The sequence below is a fragment of the Oncorhynchus mykiss genome, chromosome 28, assembly GCF_057628025.1.
Source record: "Oncorhynchus mykiss isolate SJ-2025 chromosome 28, ASM5762802v1, whole genome shotgun sequence".
NCBI classification, from domain to species: domain Eukaryota; kingdom Metazoa; phylum Chordata; class Actinopteri; order Salmoniformes; family Salmonidae; genus Oncorhynchus; species Oncorhynchus mykiss.
Window position 1 is genome coordinate 39,631,740 of NC_143049.1, and position 15,761 is coordinate 39,647,500.

A 15,761-nucleotide genomic window follows, 5' to 3' on the forward strand; every position below is an offset into this window, starting at 1 on the left:
AGAACAAGTTGAAGCTCTGGTGATAGGGATAAATATAGCAAGAAAGCTGATATGCGTTTTTCTACATTGTAATGGACATGGTGTAACATGGTAGGTAGGCTGCTGGCAGGCTTCAGTGCGCTACAGCAAAGCGGAGTCAGCCCGATCTCATAGTTCTCACAAGGGAAGTGAAAGTACTTTGCTCATGATAATGAATGCCTCAAATGATAATACCATAAGTTCCTTTAATTTTCTTGTGGGTTTCGAGCTAAAGTTACACCAATCAAAAGCAGTGGAGCGTGTAGAGAGGCTTTGGTGGTCAAAACCATTCATCTCGGGGCGACGGGGGGAAGCTGGTTTACAAAATGCTATCATATCACGCATTTATACCATTTTATAAAATTGTCATAAATATTTATTATTATTATACAGGCTAACTCAAAAAATAAGTGAAAATGTACAAATGATCTAATGGATTATGATAATTCTGTGTAAAAACAGAGGAGGTGCAAAAACACACGTTTTCACCCCCAATTTTAACGTGCTCCTTGGCTCAGGCTGCCAAGTGTACACGAGGCTCTTTGGCTCGTCTCAGTCGCAAAGAGGGATAACTCTGCAGCTGTTTCTGATCAATAAAACAATGTCATGCTGGTGGGTGGCAACATTCAAATCAAACAAAGCCTTGAAATGAAACGTAGGTTTAAAAATAATTTGTATGTCACATCATAGGAAAAGACACCGCATTCACTCGGATTTGCACGAAGTGTACATATCGTTTTTTTTTGTCACTTCAAGGCTAAATAAATCATACTTTGCCTTGAAACGATGACTTGTTTCGTTAAATCATTGCGAAATATCACGAGTAAACTCTGCCCATCTTCTTTTAGCTTAACAAAAATGGGTTTCTACTGGTTTTGGGCGTTTAAGGACTAAACTGCACATTCAGATAGACAAGCACATTTCTTTAACAGTGATACTATAATGGAAAATTGGTCCAATCTACACACAATGTAAACACAATACATTCACAGTGACGACATATATACATCCTCTTGAAAACGGTCTGAAAGTACACCCATGTGCGATCCACATTCAACATGTTTAATTAACCAATGAGGACATACAAACTAATCTTTGTTTTATGACGACACATTGATCTACCCCTTATTCCAAACTCTTCATCCTGACTTTAGAGCAACGCTCTGTGATGACGTTCTGAACACTGACAAACTCCACTAAATGTGGTTTGGATTTGTGTGACAATTATTACAATTAAACTGTCAAATAATGTCTCTCAACGTCACACTGTGGAGAACCAACTCAAGGACAAGGCACGCGTACCAAAAAGCAACATATTCCCTATATAGTGCACTGCTTTTGATCAGAGCCCTATGGCACCCTATTCCCTATATAGTTCACTAGTTTTGACCAGAGCCCTATGGGCCCTTATGGGCTCTGATCAAAAGTAGTGCACTATATAGGGAATATGGTTCCATTTGGGATGCATCCCAGAGCTCTATAGCTAACACCTGTGCTTCCATTCTCTGTTCCAATGCTCGTTTTTTTTGCAATAATTATCTTCCCTTTCTTCTCCACTTGCTTTCCAAAGTTTCTTACTTTGAAAGAAATATTTTGAAATCTGGAAAACATTTCATTTTGGCCGCTAAAGCTTTGATATCACAGTTTGATGGTCTTGTTGGGCATTTAACCTATTCTTTCTCATGCATTGAGGAAATGCCTGGAATCGCTGTTGATGCCCTCCAACTTTTAAGCGTTTTATATATAGCTTAATCCCTTACAATCAGGTGATGATTACTAACACTGTAATAATTAAAGTAATCATTTAGACTGTTTGATAGTGTTGGCCAAAGAATTATAAAAATTTAAAAAATTTAAAAAATCGAAATTACGCTATTTACATTGATTACATTCAGATGTAATTGATTTCATCCAATTATAAGGAAACCCAATACCACTGCAGTGGAATGTATACATTATATGTTATGGGTGTTGTAGATAAAAGTGTAATGTCTTGTTATTTCGCATCAGTGTCTCTCCCTCTGTCCCTCCATTTTATCTCCGTATGACAATACGATATGAAGAATATTGGATAACTGATGCGACTCCTAATCAACGCTCCAACACTTTCTTGTAACTAAGGACGTCTGGCCACTCTTGAATGACAGATGGTTGGGCGGGACCAGGAGTCAACTTTCCAGCATGGTGATTCGCTAAACGGAACATTTTCCATGTCAGTTTCCTGCTAGTCGCGGTTCAGAGGTTCGTGCCGCCTCCCTCCCTCCAGACGCGGCTCTCGGAGCAATCGAACTGTCTCCGGTACTTTGCTGAACGCCCGTACACCTTCAGTCTAAGGGCTGGAGATAAGGGAAAGTGGAGCAAGAGGCCCAGTTTGGCTCTAAAGAAGAAACGAATTTTGTTTTCCACGTATGGCTTTGTAGTAGTAACAACAATTACCAACAACACACCGATATATTGTTTTGGTGGATTTGTGGAAGGAAAAGGACACACATTTTGTTCTGAAAGGTCGGCCGTTTTTTTTTCAGAAGCTTTGTGGCGTTGAGTGTGAGACCATGGAGATGCAAATATGGTCCACAAGGTGGAAAACCAAGAGCCGGCTTTTGTACCCCACTCTAACCACCATCGTCACTCTCACTGTCCTTCTGCAAGTCGTCAATGTCCAAGCAGGTAAGTATCTGTCATTGGCGGAACGCGTTTCAGAACCGTTCACCTCGCAAACTCTCCCTGATGTTTCTTGGGGACGTGCAGGGTTGGTTTATCAATTGATCACATCGTTTCAGTAGAGCCAGTGCCACACTCACTGTGCTGTTTCTGCTGATATTGACGGCACACCGAAATAAACATTTAAATAACGAATGTCAATGCCAGTGTCATAAAATGCATGACTTAAGTGTCACCACATGTGAATCCATGATCAAATATAAGAATGTTTCAGATATGGCCAGTGCCACACTTTTTTAAAAGAATGTGTTTGTGTGTGCGTGTGTGTAAATCGCGATGTGAAATGCTCTCGTTAACCCTACGTTACAGCCAGTGATGCTACCGCCTTTCAGCGGTGAACACCCAGCGAGACGCGTACAGGTGCGCTCGAACGGTCCTCCAGATTCTATCGCTCCGCTCTTTGCGTGATACCCCAAAATAGCGGCTCGTACGTGGCATTCTGTTGTGGAGGTATTACCCGTCAAACTGTCCCCATGCCGCTCTCATGCGAATGTTTTAAATGGTTTAGCCAGACAAATAGGCTTTGTTTGTCCCGGTGGTCCGCTGTAATGTGGACACAGCTATCGAGAGAGGAATTCCGTAGGGTAGCAATCTCACACCTCGGCTAGAGAATCCTATAGCCACTGCATAGCTTTTCATAGGTTAACGTCAGAGTATTGATACGGTTAACGTTAGAGTATTGATTCGACTTTCTCACCTTCCCAAAAGAACCGCGTAATACGGACGGCTCTGACTTTTACGCATGAGTGTGTAGAGTTTGGTAGACTGCACATCAGCCGTAGGCGCTCGGTGGTTTCAAACTGAGACAGATGTGTTATAACATACCTTTCCACACATTAATCATTAACTGGAACTATATGCTGGTTTTGAAATGTATCAATTGATTTCACCTATTTTATCTTGCCAATACGATTTTTTTATACATTTAAACGTCACTATCTTCCAAACTATCTGTCAATGATATGCTATATTCTCGTGACATCCTCGATGTGTATTTAGCATACTGCATGGCAAGCAATTCACTCAATTTGCCTAATTTTGGAGGCATTTTCCTATATGGTTTCAGGATATTTTAAAGTGATTCATAGACATTCACACAAACGGTATGAGGCACTGTTGTACCATGGGAGAATATGCTACTGCGTATAGGTAGTACTGTCGCTTATGGTTCGATGCTCTCAATTGTAGGAATGAAGTACATATAGAGGCCAGAAGTAGAAAACACCGTTTCTCCACTCTACCCTGGTTACCACTAAGCCCAATGAGTCTCCACTCTACCCTGGTTACCACTAAGCCCAATGAGTCTCCACTCTGCCCTGGTTACCACTAAGCCCAATAACTCTCCGCTCTACCCTGGTTACCACTAAGCCCAATGAGTCTCCACTCTTCCCTGGTTACCACTAAGCCCAATGAGTCTCCACTCTGCCCTGGTTACCACTAAGCCCAATAACTCTCCGCTCTACCCTGGTTACCACTAAGCCCAATGAGTCTCCACTCTACCCTGGTTACCACTAAGCCCAATAACTCTCCACTCTACCTGGTAACCACTAAGCCCAATAATTCTCCACTCTACCCTGGTTACCGCTAAGCCCAATAACTCTCCACTCTTCCCTGGTTACCACTAAGCCCAATGAGTCTCCACTCTGCCCTGGTTAAAGCTAAGCCCAATAACTCTCCCCTCTTCCCTGGTTACCACTAAGCCCAATAACTCTCCACTCTTCCCTGGTTACCACTAAGCCCAATGAGTCTCCACTCTGCCCTGGTTAAAGCTAAGCCCAATAACTCTCCACTCTACCCTGGTTACCACTAAGCCCAATAACTCTCCACTCTGCCCTGGTTACCACTAAGCCCAATGAGTCTCCATTCTGCCCTGGTTACCACTAAGCCCAATAACTCTCCACTCTACCCTGGTTACCACTAAGCCCAATGAGTCTCCACTCTTCCCTGGTTACCTCTAAGCCCAATAACTCTCCACTCTACCCTGGTTACTACTAAGCCCAATAACTCTCCACTCTACCCTGGTTACTACTAAGCCCAATAACTCTCCACTCTACCCTGGTTACTACTAAGCCCAATAACTCTCCACTCCTCCCTGGTTACCACTAAGCCCAATGAGTCTCCACTCTTCCCTGGTTACTACTAAGCCCAATAACTCTCCACTCTTCCCTGGTTACTACTAAGCCCAATAACTCTCCACTCTTCCCTGGTTACCACTAAGCCCAATAACTCTCCACTCTGCCCTGGTTACCACTAAGCCCAATAACTATCCACTCCTCCCTGGTTACCACTAAGCCCAATGAGTCTCCACTCTTCCCTGGTTACTACTAAGCCCAATAACTCTCCACTCTTCCCTGGTTACTACTAAGCCCAATAACTCTCCACACTACCCTGGTTACCACTAAGTCCAATAAGTATCTACTCTACCCTGGTTACCACTAAGCCCAATGAGTCTCCACTCCTCCCTGGTCACCACTAAGCCCAATAAGGGCCGTTGGTGGAAAGAGTTCTCTCATCTGTGTCTACCCCCCCCCCCCCCCCCCCCTTAAACTAGCCTACAGTATGTCTGGGTCAGGATAATTGCTTATTTCCCTTGATTGTAGATATTATGAAATGAATATTGGTTAGCCCCTGCTGTTATATATGTGTTGATTCTGTTAAGTTGACTTTGATATTATGAGCTAAGGCAGCTAGTCAATATCAATAGCCGAACCATGCCTAAATTATTACGGTGAGGAGTGGAACGTATTCCTAGGACACCAAAGGGTGCCATGAATCTATGGGTTCATCATTGTGTCTTTAGCCATTTTAACTTACAATGGGTTTTCCTTTGTTGATTTTTATTCCGGCACGTATTACAGTAGCCTAGGTTGATATACATCAACTAATCAAGATATTGATTGACTACAGAACCAGTATCTTACATTTTACAGTCTAGCTGTAATTCTAAAGAGGTTTCTGTCCATGTAAGGTTCCGTCTTGGGTGACATGGGGTGTGTCCGTCTGTGATGTCAGCTGATATCTCTGAATTGGTCACCACAACTTCCTCTACCCAGGATGATATGCCGTCTGTCTGGACAGTTCCTGTGGTTGGAATGTCCTGTGCAACCAAACCCTCCCCCCAACCTCCACCTTCTTCTTCCCACCCTTCACCCTCCTCTTCTCACCCTTATCCTCCCTTTGAATACATTGCAGATAACTAACAATTAGATTATTAGGGGACATTATTCCAGATATAGCCTGTTAAACTAGATACCCATCTATAATGGAATACCTCACACCCACACGGGCATGGCTCATCTATCCTCCTCCTCCTCCTCCTCCTCCTCCTCCTCCTCCTCCTCCTCCTCCTACTCCTCTTCCTCCTCTTCCTCTTCCTCCTCCTCCTCTTCCTCCTCTTCCTCTTTCTACTCCTCCTCCTCCTCCTCCTCCTCCTACTCCTTCTCCTTCTCCTCCTCCTCCTCCTCTTCCTCCTCTTCCTCTTCCTACTCCTCCTCCTCTTCCTCCTACTCCCCCTCCTCCTCCTCCTCCTCCTCTTCCTCCTCCTCCTCCTATTCCTCCTCCTCCTCCTCTTCCTCCTCCTTCTCCTCTGTGTGTGATGTTTAAACAGACCAGAATTGCATAATGTGACTAGCAAACATTTACAGGCTTTCCAGGGATCTGTAATTGTCACTTATGCTGCCAACTCTGTATAGATGGTGACAAGAAACAGCACAGAGAAAGATTATAGCCTACATCTCACGATGTTAGGTACACCAACCCAAAAGAGCCCCCAAAAGCCACAGAGCCTTAATAAGGCAAAAGGCAGAAATTAAAAAGTGAATCATGAAAGGCAAGCAAAATTTGAGTGTCACTCTTTGGGTAGGAAAACATAGTGGAAAGAGTCTGGATTATAGATGCTTCCAGAATGTGCTTCATTCGTTTAGGTTCAACCTAAAGGGATACTTTTCCTTTATGGCTTTATCCAAATAGCATTTTAACACTGAAAGTGTGAAAATAACCAACCCAAAAGACAGAGTGAATGTTTTGTTTGTTCTGTTCTGTTCTGGGTTATAGTTTGAGAGCTGTAGTGCTGCTGTTTTAAAAAACTGCTTGTCTCAAATGTCTCTACCAGATGTGGTCACGTGTGTCTGCACAATACTCCGTTCGGTTCCTTCGTTCGTTCAGCCTGGGGGAGAAATGTGCTCCTCAGCTCTCCCTCATCAGTGTCTCAGGCCTGTTAACATGACAGACAGTTGGCCTGCTTCCCAAATGGCACCCTAACCCCTACCACACAGTAGTGCACAACTTTTGACCACAGACTGTAGGGCCCTATGATATAGGGAGTAGGCTGCCATTTGGGAAACAGACCGAAAGTATATTTTTATTTATTTTTTTTTATTTTACCTTTATTTAACCAGGTAGGCAAGTTGAGAACAAGTTCTCATTTACAATTGCGACCTGGCCAAGATAAAGCAAAGCAGTTCGACAGATACAACAACACAGAGTTACACATGGAGTAAAACAAACATACAGTCAATAATAAAGTATAAACAAGTCTATATACAATGTGAGCAAATGAGGTGAGAAGGGAGGTAAAGGCAAAAAAAGGCCTTGGTAGCAAGGTAAATACAATATAGCAAGTAAAACACTGGAATGGTAGTTTTGCAATGGAAGAATGTGCAAAGTAGAAATAAAAATAATGGGGTGCAAAGGAGCAAAATAAATAAATAAATTAAATACAGTTGGGAAAGAGGTAGTTGATAGGGCTAAATTATATGTGGGCTATGTACAGGTGCAGTAATCTGTGAGCTGCTCTGACAGTTGGTGCTTAAAGCTAGTGAGGGAGATAAGTGTTTCCAGTTTCAGAGATTTTTGTAGTTCGTTCCAGTCATTGGCAGCAGAGAACTGGAAAGAGAGGCGGCCAAAGAAAGAATTGGTTTTGGGGGTGACTAGAGAGATATACCTGCTGGAGCGTGTGCTACAGGTGGGAGATGCTATGGTGACCAGCGAGCTGAGATAAGGGGGGACTTTACCTAGCAGGGTCTTGTAGATGACATGGAGCCAGTGGGTTTGGCGACGAGTATGAAGCGAGGGCCAGCCAACGAGAGCGTACAGGTCGCAATGGTGGGTAGTGTATGGGGCTTTGGTGACAAAACGGATTGCACTGTGATAGACTGCATCCAGTTTGTTGAGTAGGGTATTGGAGGCTATTTTGTAAATTACATCGCCAAAGTCGAGGATTGGTAGGATGGTCAGTTTTACAAGGGTATGTTTGGCAGCATGAGTGAAGGATGCTTTGTTGCGAAATAGGAAGCCAATTCTAGATTTAACTTTGGATTGGAGATGTTTGATATGGGTCTGGAAGGAGAGTTTACAGTCTAACCAGACACCTAAGTATTTGTAGTTGTCCACGTATTCTAAGTCAGAGCCGTCCAGAGTAGTGATGTTGGACAGGCGGGTAGGTGCAGGTAGTGATCGGTTGAAGAGCATGCATTTAGTTTTACTTGTATTTAAGAGCAGTTGGAGGCCACGGAAGGAGAGTTGTATGGCATTGAAGCTTGCCTGGAGGGTTGTTAACACAGTGTCCAAAGAAGGGCCGGAAGTATACAGAATGGTGTCGTCTGCGTAGAGGTGGATCAGAGACTCACCAGCAGCAAGAGCGACCTCATTGATGTATACAGAGAAGAGAGTCGGTCCAAGAATTGAACCCTGTGGCACCCCCATAGAGACTGCCAGAGGTCCGGACAACAGACCCTCAGATTTGACACACTGAACTCTATCAGAGAAGTAGTTGGTGAACCAGGCGAGGCAATCATTTGAGAAACCAAGGCTGTTGAGTCTGCCGATGAGGATGTGGTGATTGACAGAGTCGAAAGCCTTGGCCAGATCAATGAATACGGCTGCACAGTAATGTTTCTTATCGATGGCGGTTAAGATATCGTTTAGGACCTTGAGCGTGGCTGAGGTGCACCCATGACCAGCTCTGAAACCAGATTGCATAGCAGAGAAGGTATGGTGAGATTCAAAATGGTCGGTAATCTGTTTGTTGACTTGGCTTTCGAAGACCTTAGAAAGGCATGGTAGGATAGATATAGGTCTGTAGCAGTTTGGGTCAAGAGTGTCCCCCCCTTTGAAGAGGGGGATGACCGCAGCTGCTTTCCAATCTTTGGGAATCTCAGACGACACGAAAGAGAGGTTGAACAGGCTAGTAATAGGGGTGGCAACAATTTCGGCAGATAATTTTAGAAAGAAAGGGTCCAGATTGTCTAGCCCGGCTGATTTGTAGGGGTCCAGATTTTGCAGCTCTTTCAGAACATCAGCTGAATGGATTTGGGAGAAGGAGAAATGGGGAAGGCTTGGGCGAGTTGCTGTTGGGGGTGCAGTGCTGTTGACAGGGGTAGGAGTAGCCAGGTGGAAAGCATGGCCAGCAGTAGAAAAATGCTTATTGAAATTTTCAATTATGGTGGATTTATCAGTGGTGACAGTGTTTCCTATCTTCAGTGCAGTGGGCAGCTGGGAGGAGGTGTTCTTATTCTCCATGGACTTTACAGTGTCCCAGAACTTTTTTGAGTTAGTGTTGCAAGAAGCAAATTTCTGCTTGAAAAAGCTAGCCTTGGCTTTTCTAACTGCCTGTGTATAATGGTTTCTAGCTTCCCTGAACAGCTGCATATCACGGGGGCTGTTCGATGCTAATGCAGAACGCCATAGGACGTTTTTGTGTTGATTAAGGGCAGTCAGGTCTGGGGAGAACCAAGGGCTATATCTGTTCCTGGTTCTAAATTTCTTGAATGGGGCATGTTTATTTAAGATGGTTAGGAAGGCATTTTTAAAAAATATCCAGGCATCCTCTACTGACGGGATGAGGTCAATATCCTTCCAGGATACCCTGGCCAGGTCGATTAGAAAGGCCTGCTCGCTGAAGTGTTTCAGGGAGCGTTTTACAGTGATGAGAGGAGGTCGTTTGACCGCTGACCCATTACGGATGCAGGCAATGAGGCAGTGATCGCTGAGATCTTGGTTGAAGACAGCAGAGGTGTATTTAGAGGGGAAGTTGGTTAGGATGATATCTATGAGGGTGCCCGTGTTTAAGGCTTTGGGGAGGTACCTGGTAGGTTCATTGATAATTTGTGTGAGATTGAGGGCATCAAGTTTAGATTGTAGGATGGCTGGGGTGTTAAGCATGTTCCAGTTTAGGTCGCCTAGCAGCACGAGCTCTGAAGATAGATGGGGGGCAATCAGTTCACATATGGTGTCCAGAGCACAGCTGGGGGCAGAGGGTGGTCTATAGCAGGCGGCAACGGTGAGAGACTTGTTTTTAGAAAGGTGGATTTTTAAAAGTAGAAGTTCAAATTGTTTGGGTACAGACCTGGATAGTAGGACAGAACTCTGCAGGCTATCTTTGCAGTAAATTGCAACACCGCCCCCTTTGGCAGTTCTATCTTGTCTGAAAATGTTGTAGTTTGGAATTAAAATGTCTGAATTTTTGGTGGTCTTCCTAAGCCAGGATTCAGACACAGCTAGAACATCCGGGTTGGCAGAGTGTGCTAAAGCAGTGAATAGAACAAACTTAGGGAGGAGGCTTCTAATGTTAACATGCATGAAACCAAGGCTATTACGGTTACAGAAGTCGTCAAAAGAGAGCGCCTGGGGAATAGGAGTGGAGCTAGGCACTGCAGGGCCTGGATTCACCTCTACATCGCCAGAGGAACATAGGAGGAGTAGAATAAGGGTGCGACTAAAAGCAATAAGAATTGGTCGTCTAGAACGTCTGGAACAGAGAGTAAAAGGAGGTTTCTGGGGGCGATAAAATAGCATCAAGGTATAATGTACAGACAAAGGTAAGGTAGGATGTGAATACAGTGGAGGTAAACCTAGGTATTGAGTGATGAAGAGAGAGATATTGTCTCTAGAAACATCATTGAAACCAGGAGATGTCATTGCATGTGTGGGTGGTGGAACTAATAGGTTGGATAAGGTATAGTGAGCAGGACTAGAGGCTCTACAGTGAAATAAGCCAATAAACACTAACCAGAACAGCAATGGACAAGACATATTGACATTAAGGAGAGGCATGCTTAGTCGAGTGATCAAAAGGGTCCAGTGAGTGGAGAGGTTGGTTTAGGGTCACGGCGATTTAGACAGCTAGCCAAGCCAACCGGTAGCAAGCTAGCATAGGATGGAGTCTGTTGTTAGCCACCTCTTGCGTTCGGTCAGTAGATTAGTGGGGTTCCGTGTGGTAGAGGGGATTAATCCAAATCACACAACAACAAAAATAAGAACAATAGATATAGTTATAGAGGCCCGAGAAGAAAACATAATAATTCAAATAAATAAATTGTCCGATTGTCTATTCAGATAGCAGCCGGAAAGACAGCTAACGGTTAGCGGGCCGCAGATGGGCGTTCCGGTAACGTCGCGACAGAGGAGCCAGCCGGATCTCCTTCAGGTAGATAACGTCGGCAGTCCGGTTGTGAAGGCCCAGTGGGGCTCCGCGTAGGCAGTGAAACGGGTCCGGATAGGTGACTGCAGCCCAGGAGTGAATGATGGAACTCAGGCGTGATTGACGGAGCTGGCTAGCACCGGAACAATCGATGTTTGCTCCGGAATCGACGAAAGCCGACTGTCACACGGATAGCAGCTAGCTAGCTGTGAGATCCGGGTATGAATGTCCAGAGAGCAGTTGAAATCCAGGGACATGGAGAGAAAAATTGGTCCGGTATGTTCCGTTCCGAGCCGCGCTGCGCCGTACAAAACTGGCGATAGATTTTCGATAGATTTTCGAACTAAAGGACAGCCGATGACCACAAACCGTGGTTAGCTTCTGATTAGCTTCTGGGCTAGCTCCTGGCTAGCTTCTGGCTAGTTTCTGGCCAGCCTCCTGGAGTTTCTGGCTAGCTTCCTGAAGGATTGCAGATCTGAGGTAAATAATACTTTTTTATGAATATAAATTGGTGAGGCTGGTTGCAGGAGAGTGTTTAGAAGATGAGTTGATGGAAAATAAAAATAAAATGTATGTGAAAAAAGTTGTAAATATATATATATACAGGACACGACAAGACGAGGACAAAAGACGTCTGAACTGCTATGCGATCTTGGATCAACATTTGACAGTAGACAGGCAGCAGAGGACTGTCATGTATATCACAGGGCCCTGACAGTAGACAGGCAGCAGAGGACTGTCATGTATATCACAGGGCCCTGACAGTAGACAGACAGCAGAGGACTGTCATGTATATCACAGGGCCCTGACAGTAGACAGGCAGCAGAGGACTGTCATGTATATCACAGGGCCCTGACAGTAGACCGCCAGCAGAGGACTGTCATGTATATCACCGGGCCCTGACAGTAGACAGGCAGCAGAGGACTGTCATGTATATCACAGGGCCCTGACAGTAGACAGGCAGCAGAGGACTGTCATGTATATCACAGGGCCCTGACAGTAGACAGACAGCAGAGGACTGTCATGTATATCACAGGGCCCTGACAGCAGACAGGCAGCAGAGGACTGTCATGTATATCACAGGGCCCTGACAGTAGACAGACAGCAGAGGACTGTCATGTATATCACAGGGCCCTGACAGTAGACAGGCAGCAGAGGACTGTCATGTATATCACAGGGCCCTGACAGCAGACAGGCAGCAGAGGACTGTCATGTATATCACAGGGCCCTGACAGTAGACAGACAGCAGAGGACTGTCATGTATATCACAGGGCCCTGACAGTAGACAGGCAGCAGAGGACTGTCATGTATATCACAGGGCCCTGACAGTAGACAGACAGCAGAGGACTGTCATGTATATCACCGGGCCCTGACAGTAGACAGACAGCAGAGGACTGTCATGTATATCACAGGGCCCTGACAGTAGACAGGCAGCAGAGGACTGTCATGTATATCACAGGGCCCTGACAGTAGACAGGCAGCAGAGGACTGTCATGTATATCACAGGGCCCTGACAGTAGACAGACAGCAGAGGACTGTCATGTATATCACAGGGCCCTGACAGTAGACAGGCAGCAGAGGACTGTCATGTATATCACAGGGCCCTGACAGTAGAACGCCAGCAGAGGACTGTCATGTATATCACCGGGCCCTGACAGTAGACAGGCAGCAGAGGACTGTCATGTATATCACAGGGCCCTGACAGTAGACAGGCAGCAGAGGACTGTCATGTATATCACAGGGCCCTGAAAGTAGACAGACAGCAGAGGACTGTCATGTATATCACCGGGCCCTGACAGTAGACAGACAGCAGAGGACTGTCATGTATATCACAGGGCCCTGACAGTAGACAGGCAGCAGAGGACTGTCATGTATATCACAGGGCCCTGACAGTAGACAGACAGCAGAGGACTGTCATGTATATCACCGGGCCCTGACAGTAGACAGACAGCAGAGGACTGTCATGTATATCACAGGGCCCTGACAGTAGACAGACAGCAGAGGACTGTCATGTATATCACAGGGCCCTGACAGTAGACAGGCAGCAGAGGACTGTCATGTATATCACCGGGCCCTGACAGTAGACAGACAGCAGAGGACTGTCATGTATATCACAGGGCCCTGACAGTAGACAGACAGCAGAGGACTGTCATGTATATCACAGGGCCCTGACAGTAGACAGACAGCAGAGGACTGTCATGTATATCACAGGGCCCTGACAGTAGACAGACAGCAGAGGACTGTCATGTATATCACCGGGCCCTGACAGTAGACAGACAGCAGAGGACTGTCATGTATATCACAGGGCCCTGACAGTAGACAGACAGCAGAGGACTGTCATGTATATCACAGGGCCCTGACAGCAGACAGGCAGCAGAGGACTGTCATGTATATCACCGGGCCCTGACAGTAGACAGACAGCAGAGGACTGTCATTCATATTTGAAGATGATTGTTAGTTTACTTCTAAGACAATGTGCCTACGAGTGACTGGGACTGGTAACATTCAACTGTAGTCAAATCCCCTTTCCTTCAGTAGGAGTTTCTGTCCCTTTGTCATTATATAGAATATGGTTTATAATTGGCATTGTGGTGCGGAAGGAAATATGTCTCAATCTAGTCACACGTCGCATTCTACCACCACCTCTGAAGGATGCAATGTTTTTTTAAATTATTATTCTTTTTTTTAAAGATACTTATATAGTGCTGCTAAAGGGTTTTGGGATATTTTTATTTATATATATCTTTTTTTTTTTTTTTTTAGCGCTTCTGTGAGGAGGTGGTTTGGAAGGAAATGGGGGTTGGTGGAGGGAGGGATAGAGGGAAAAGGGGAGAAGAGGCAGGGATGGGGGAGGCAATTCCTGGCCAATTCAACACATCTGGAATATATGAGTCTTAGAGGTATGCAGTAATGCAGCTCACAAAGAGGCCTTTGGTTCAGCATGATTCTCTTTTCTTTTTCTTCTTCACAACCAGTAGCTCAGTAACTCGGGACAATATACAGACGGAGCAGGAGACTTTGGGTTTTTTATGGGGCATCTTCTAGAGGGGAGAAAGATCATTATTTTTTATTATTATTATTTTTTTTTTTTTTAAAAACCTTTCAGTGAAGTTATCTCATAACGTGACTTGTATTTAAAAATTTTAGGGCTTTTTTTTGGGGGGGGGGTATCTTCTAGAGGGGAAAGAGATTTTAAAAATGTAAAAAAAATAAAAATAAAAAAAATAAAAAAAACCTTTCAGGCGAAGTTAATCGCATAACGTGACTTGTATTAGTTCTGTGTGAGTTTGAGTGCAGTTCGGACTGCAGGACTTGTGGTCCTCGGAGAGGGAAAGGACCTGTTCAGTCATTCCAAAGAAACCAATTCAACTCCGACACAAAAGCAGTAAGAAAGGAATGAGACATAAAGTGAGACCGAGGGCTCTGTTTCCGGCTGGTGTTAAAAACGCACGTTAGTTTTCCATTTCATCATGTATAAACTGGCGCACTGGCATCTTCCAACCCCTAACGCCGTTAGACAATGTACCTGTCTAGCATCAGCTCGCTTGGGCTGAGGCGGGAGGGCTGGAAACATTTGTTGTGTGTCCTTTTAAAGGAAAGATTAACCCATTTTTATGTAAATTTTTTAATATATATATATATATTCTATCTGCACGATGTTCTAACATTTAATGTTTTCATGTGCATCTAAGCGAGTGTCCTTCAAGTAGGCAAAACAGTTGGCACCCGTAATAAAGTCTCACTGGAAATAAACAGGAATATGACTTCTAGGTGGGAAGAACAAGAAAAAAAACTAGATAATTAAAAAAAAATTAACATAGAGTCCACCACGTGTTTCCTTCAAAACAAGTGCAAAAGTGTCCACTTCATGAAGCGCTAATGGAACGTTTTCAGACCCAGGAAAATCAGCTATTTCCTGTAACCCGGTTGATGACGGTTTTGATTTTGAGAAGCCTATCCAGCTATGACTCACAGTGCCCATGGAAGGAGAGATGTGCCTATTTTTTGGTCCCCCCCCACCCCCACCATTTAATTTAATTAGATTTTTTTTTAAAACAAGCATATCCTCCCGTCCCATTTAATCAAGTCTGGTTTAGCAGCATTGTAAGGGTGTGTCTTTTTTATCCTGGCCATTAGCCAAAAGTTTTGAGTGAAGGGATTTTAAATACTTGGGAGTGTTTCGAAAAATATTTTCTGCGTGTGTTTGCCCTCGTGCATAGGCAACAATACAATTGACAAGAGTGGAGTATTTTTTGTATAGACGTGCGAGTGTTCTGCAGAAAGACTTGGGTGTGCACACAGTACCATTGAACGAGAGAAGGGATTTATGATATCATGCTTTTGAGCCAATCTTTTTTTTAGTAATATTGGTGTTGGTTTAAAAAAACAGATTGATCGTTTTTTTTTCTTCCGGGGTTTACTTTGATTAAACCCAAACTTATTAGAAATGTTTACTTCGAATAGGTTTATTCAATACAATTTCAGCTGCTATTTCTGGAGAAGTCCAGATATGAGCTGTGGGATGGTTCCATGATGGTTCCATGATGTTTATAAATATTCTCAGAGTTGCCCAGCGGTCTAAGGCACTGCATCACTACAGACC

At 44.5% G+C, this 15,761-nt stretch overlaps 1 protein-coding gene across 1 annotated transcript in view; it reads left to right on the top strand.

Annotated features, from left to right (window-relative positions):
- Positions 1-2,228: 2,228 nt before the first annotated feature.
- Positions 2,229-15,761, top strand: part of LOC110508247 (collagen alpha-1(XI) chain) — a 257,758-nt gene continuing 244,225 nt past the window's right edge. The window contains exon 1 of the mRNA XM_090225286.1: positions 2,229-2,685. Within this exon, the coding sequence (XP_090081412.1) occupies positions 2,571-2,685 (115 nt within the window). The 5' untranslated portion in view covers positions 2,229-2,570. The remainder of the gene's footprint in view (positions 2,686-15,761) is intronic.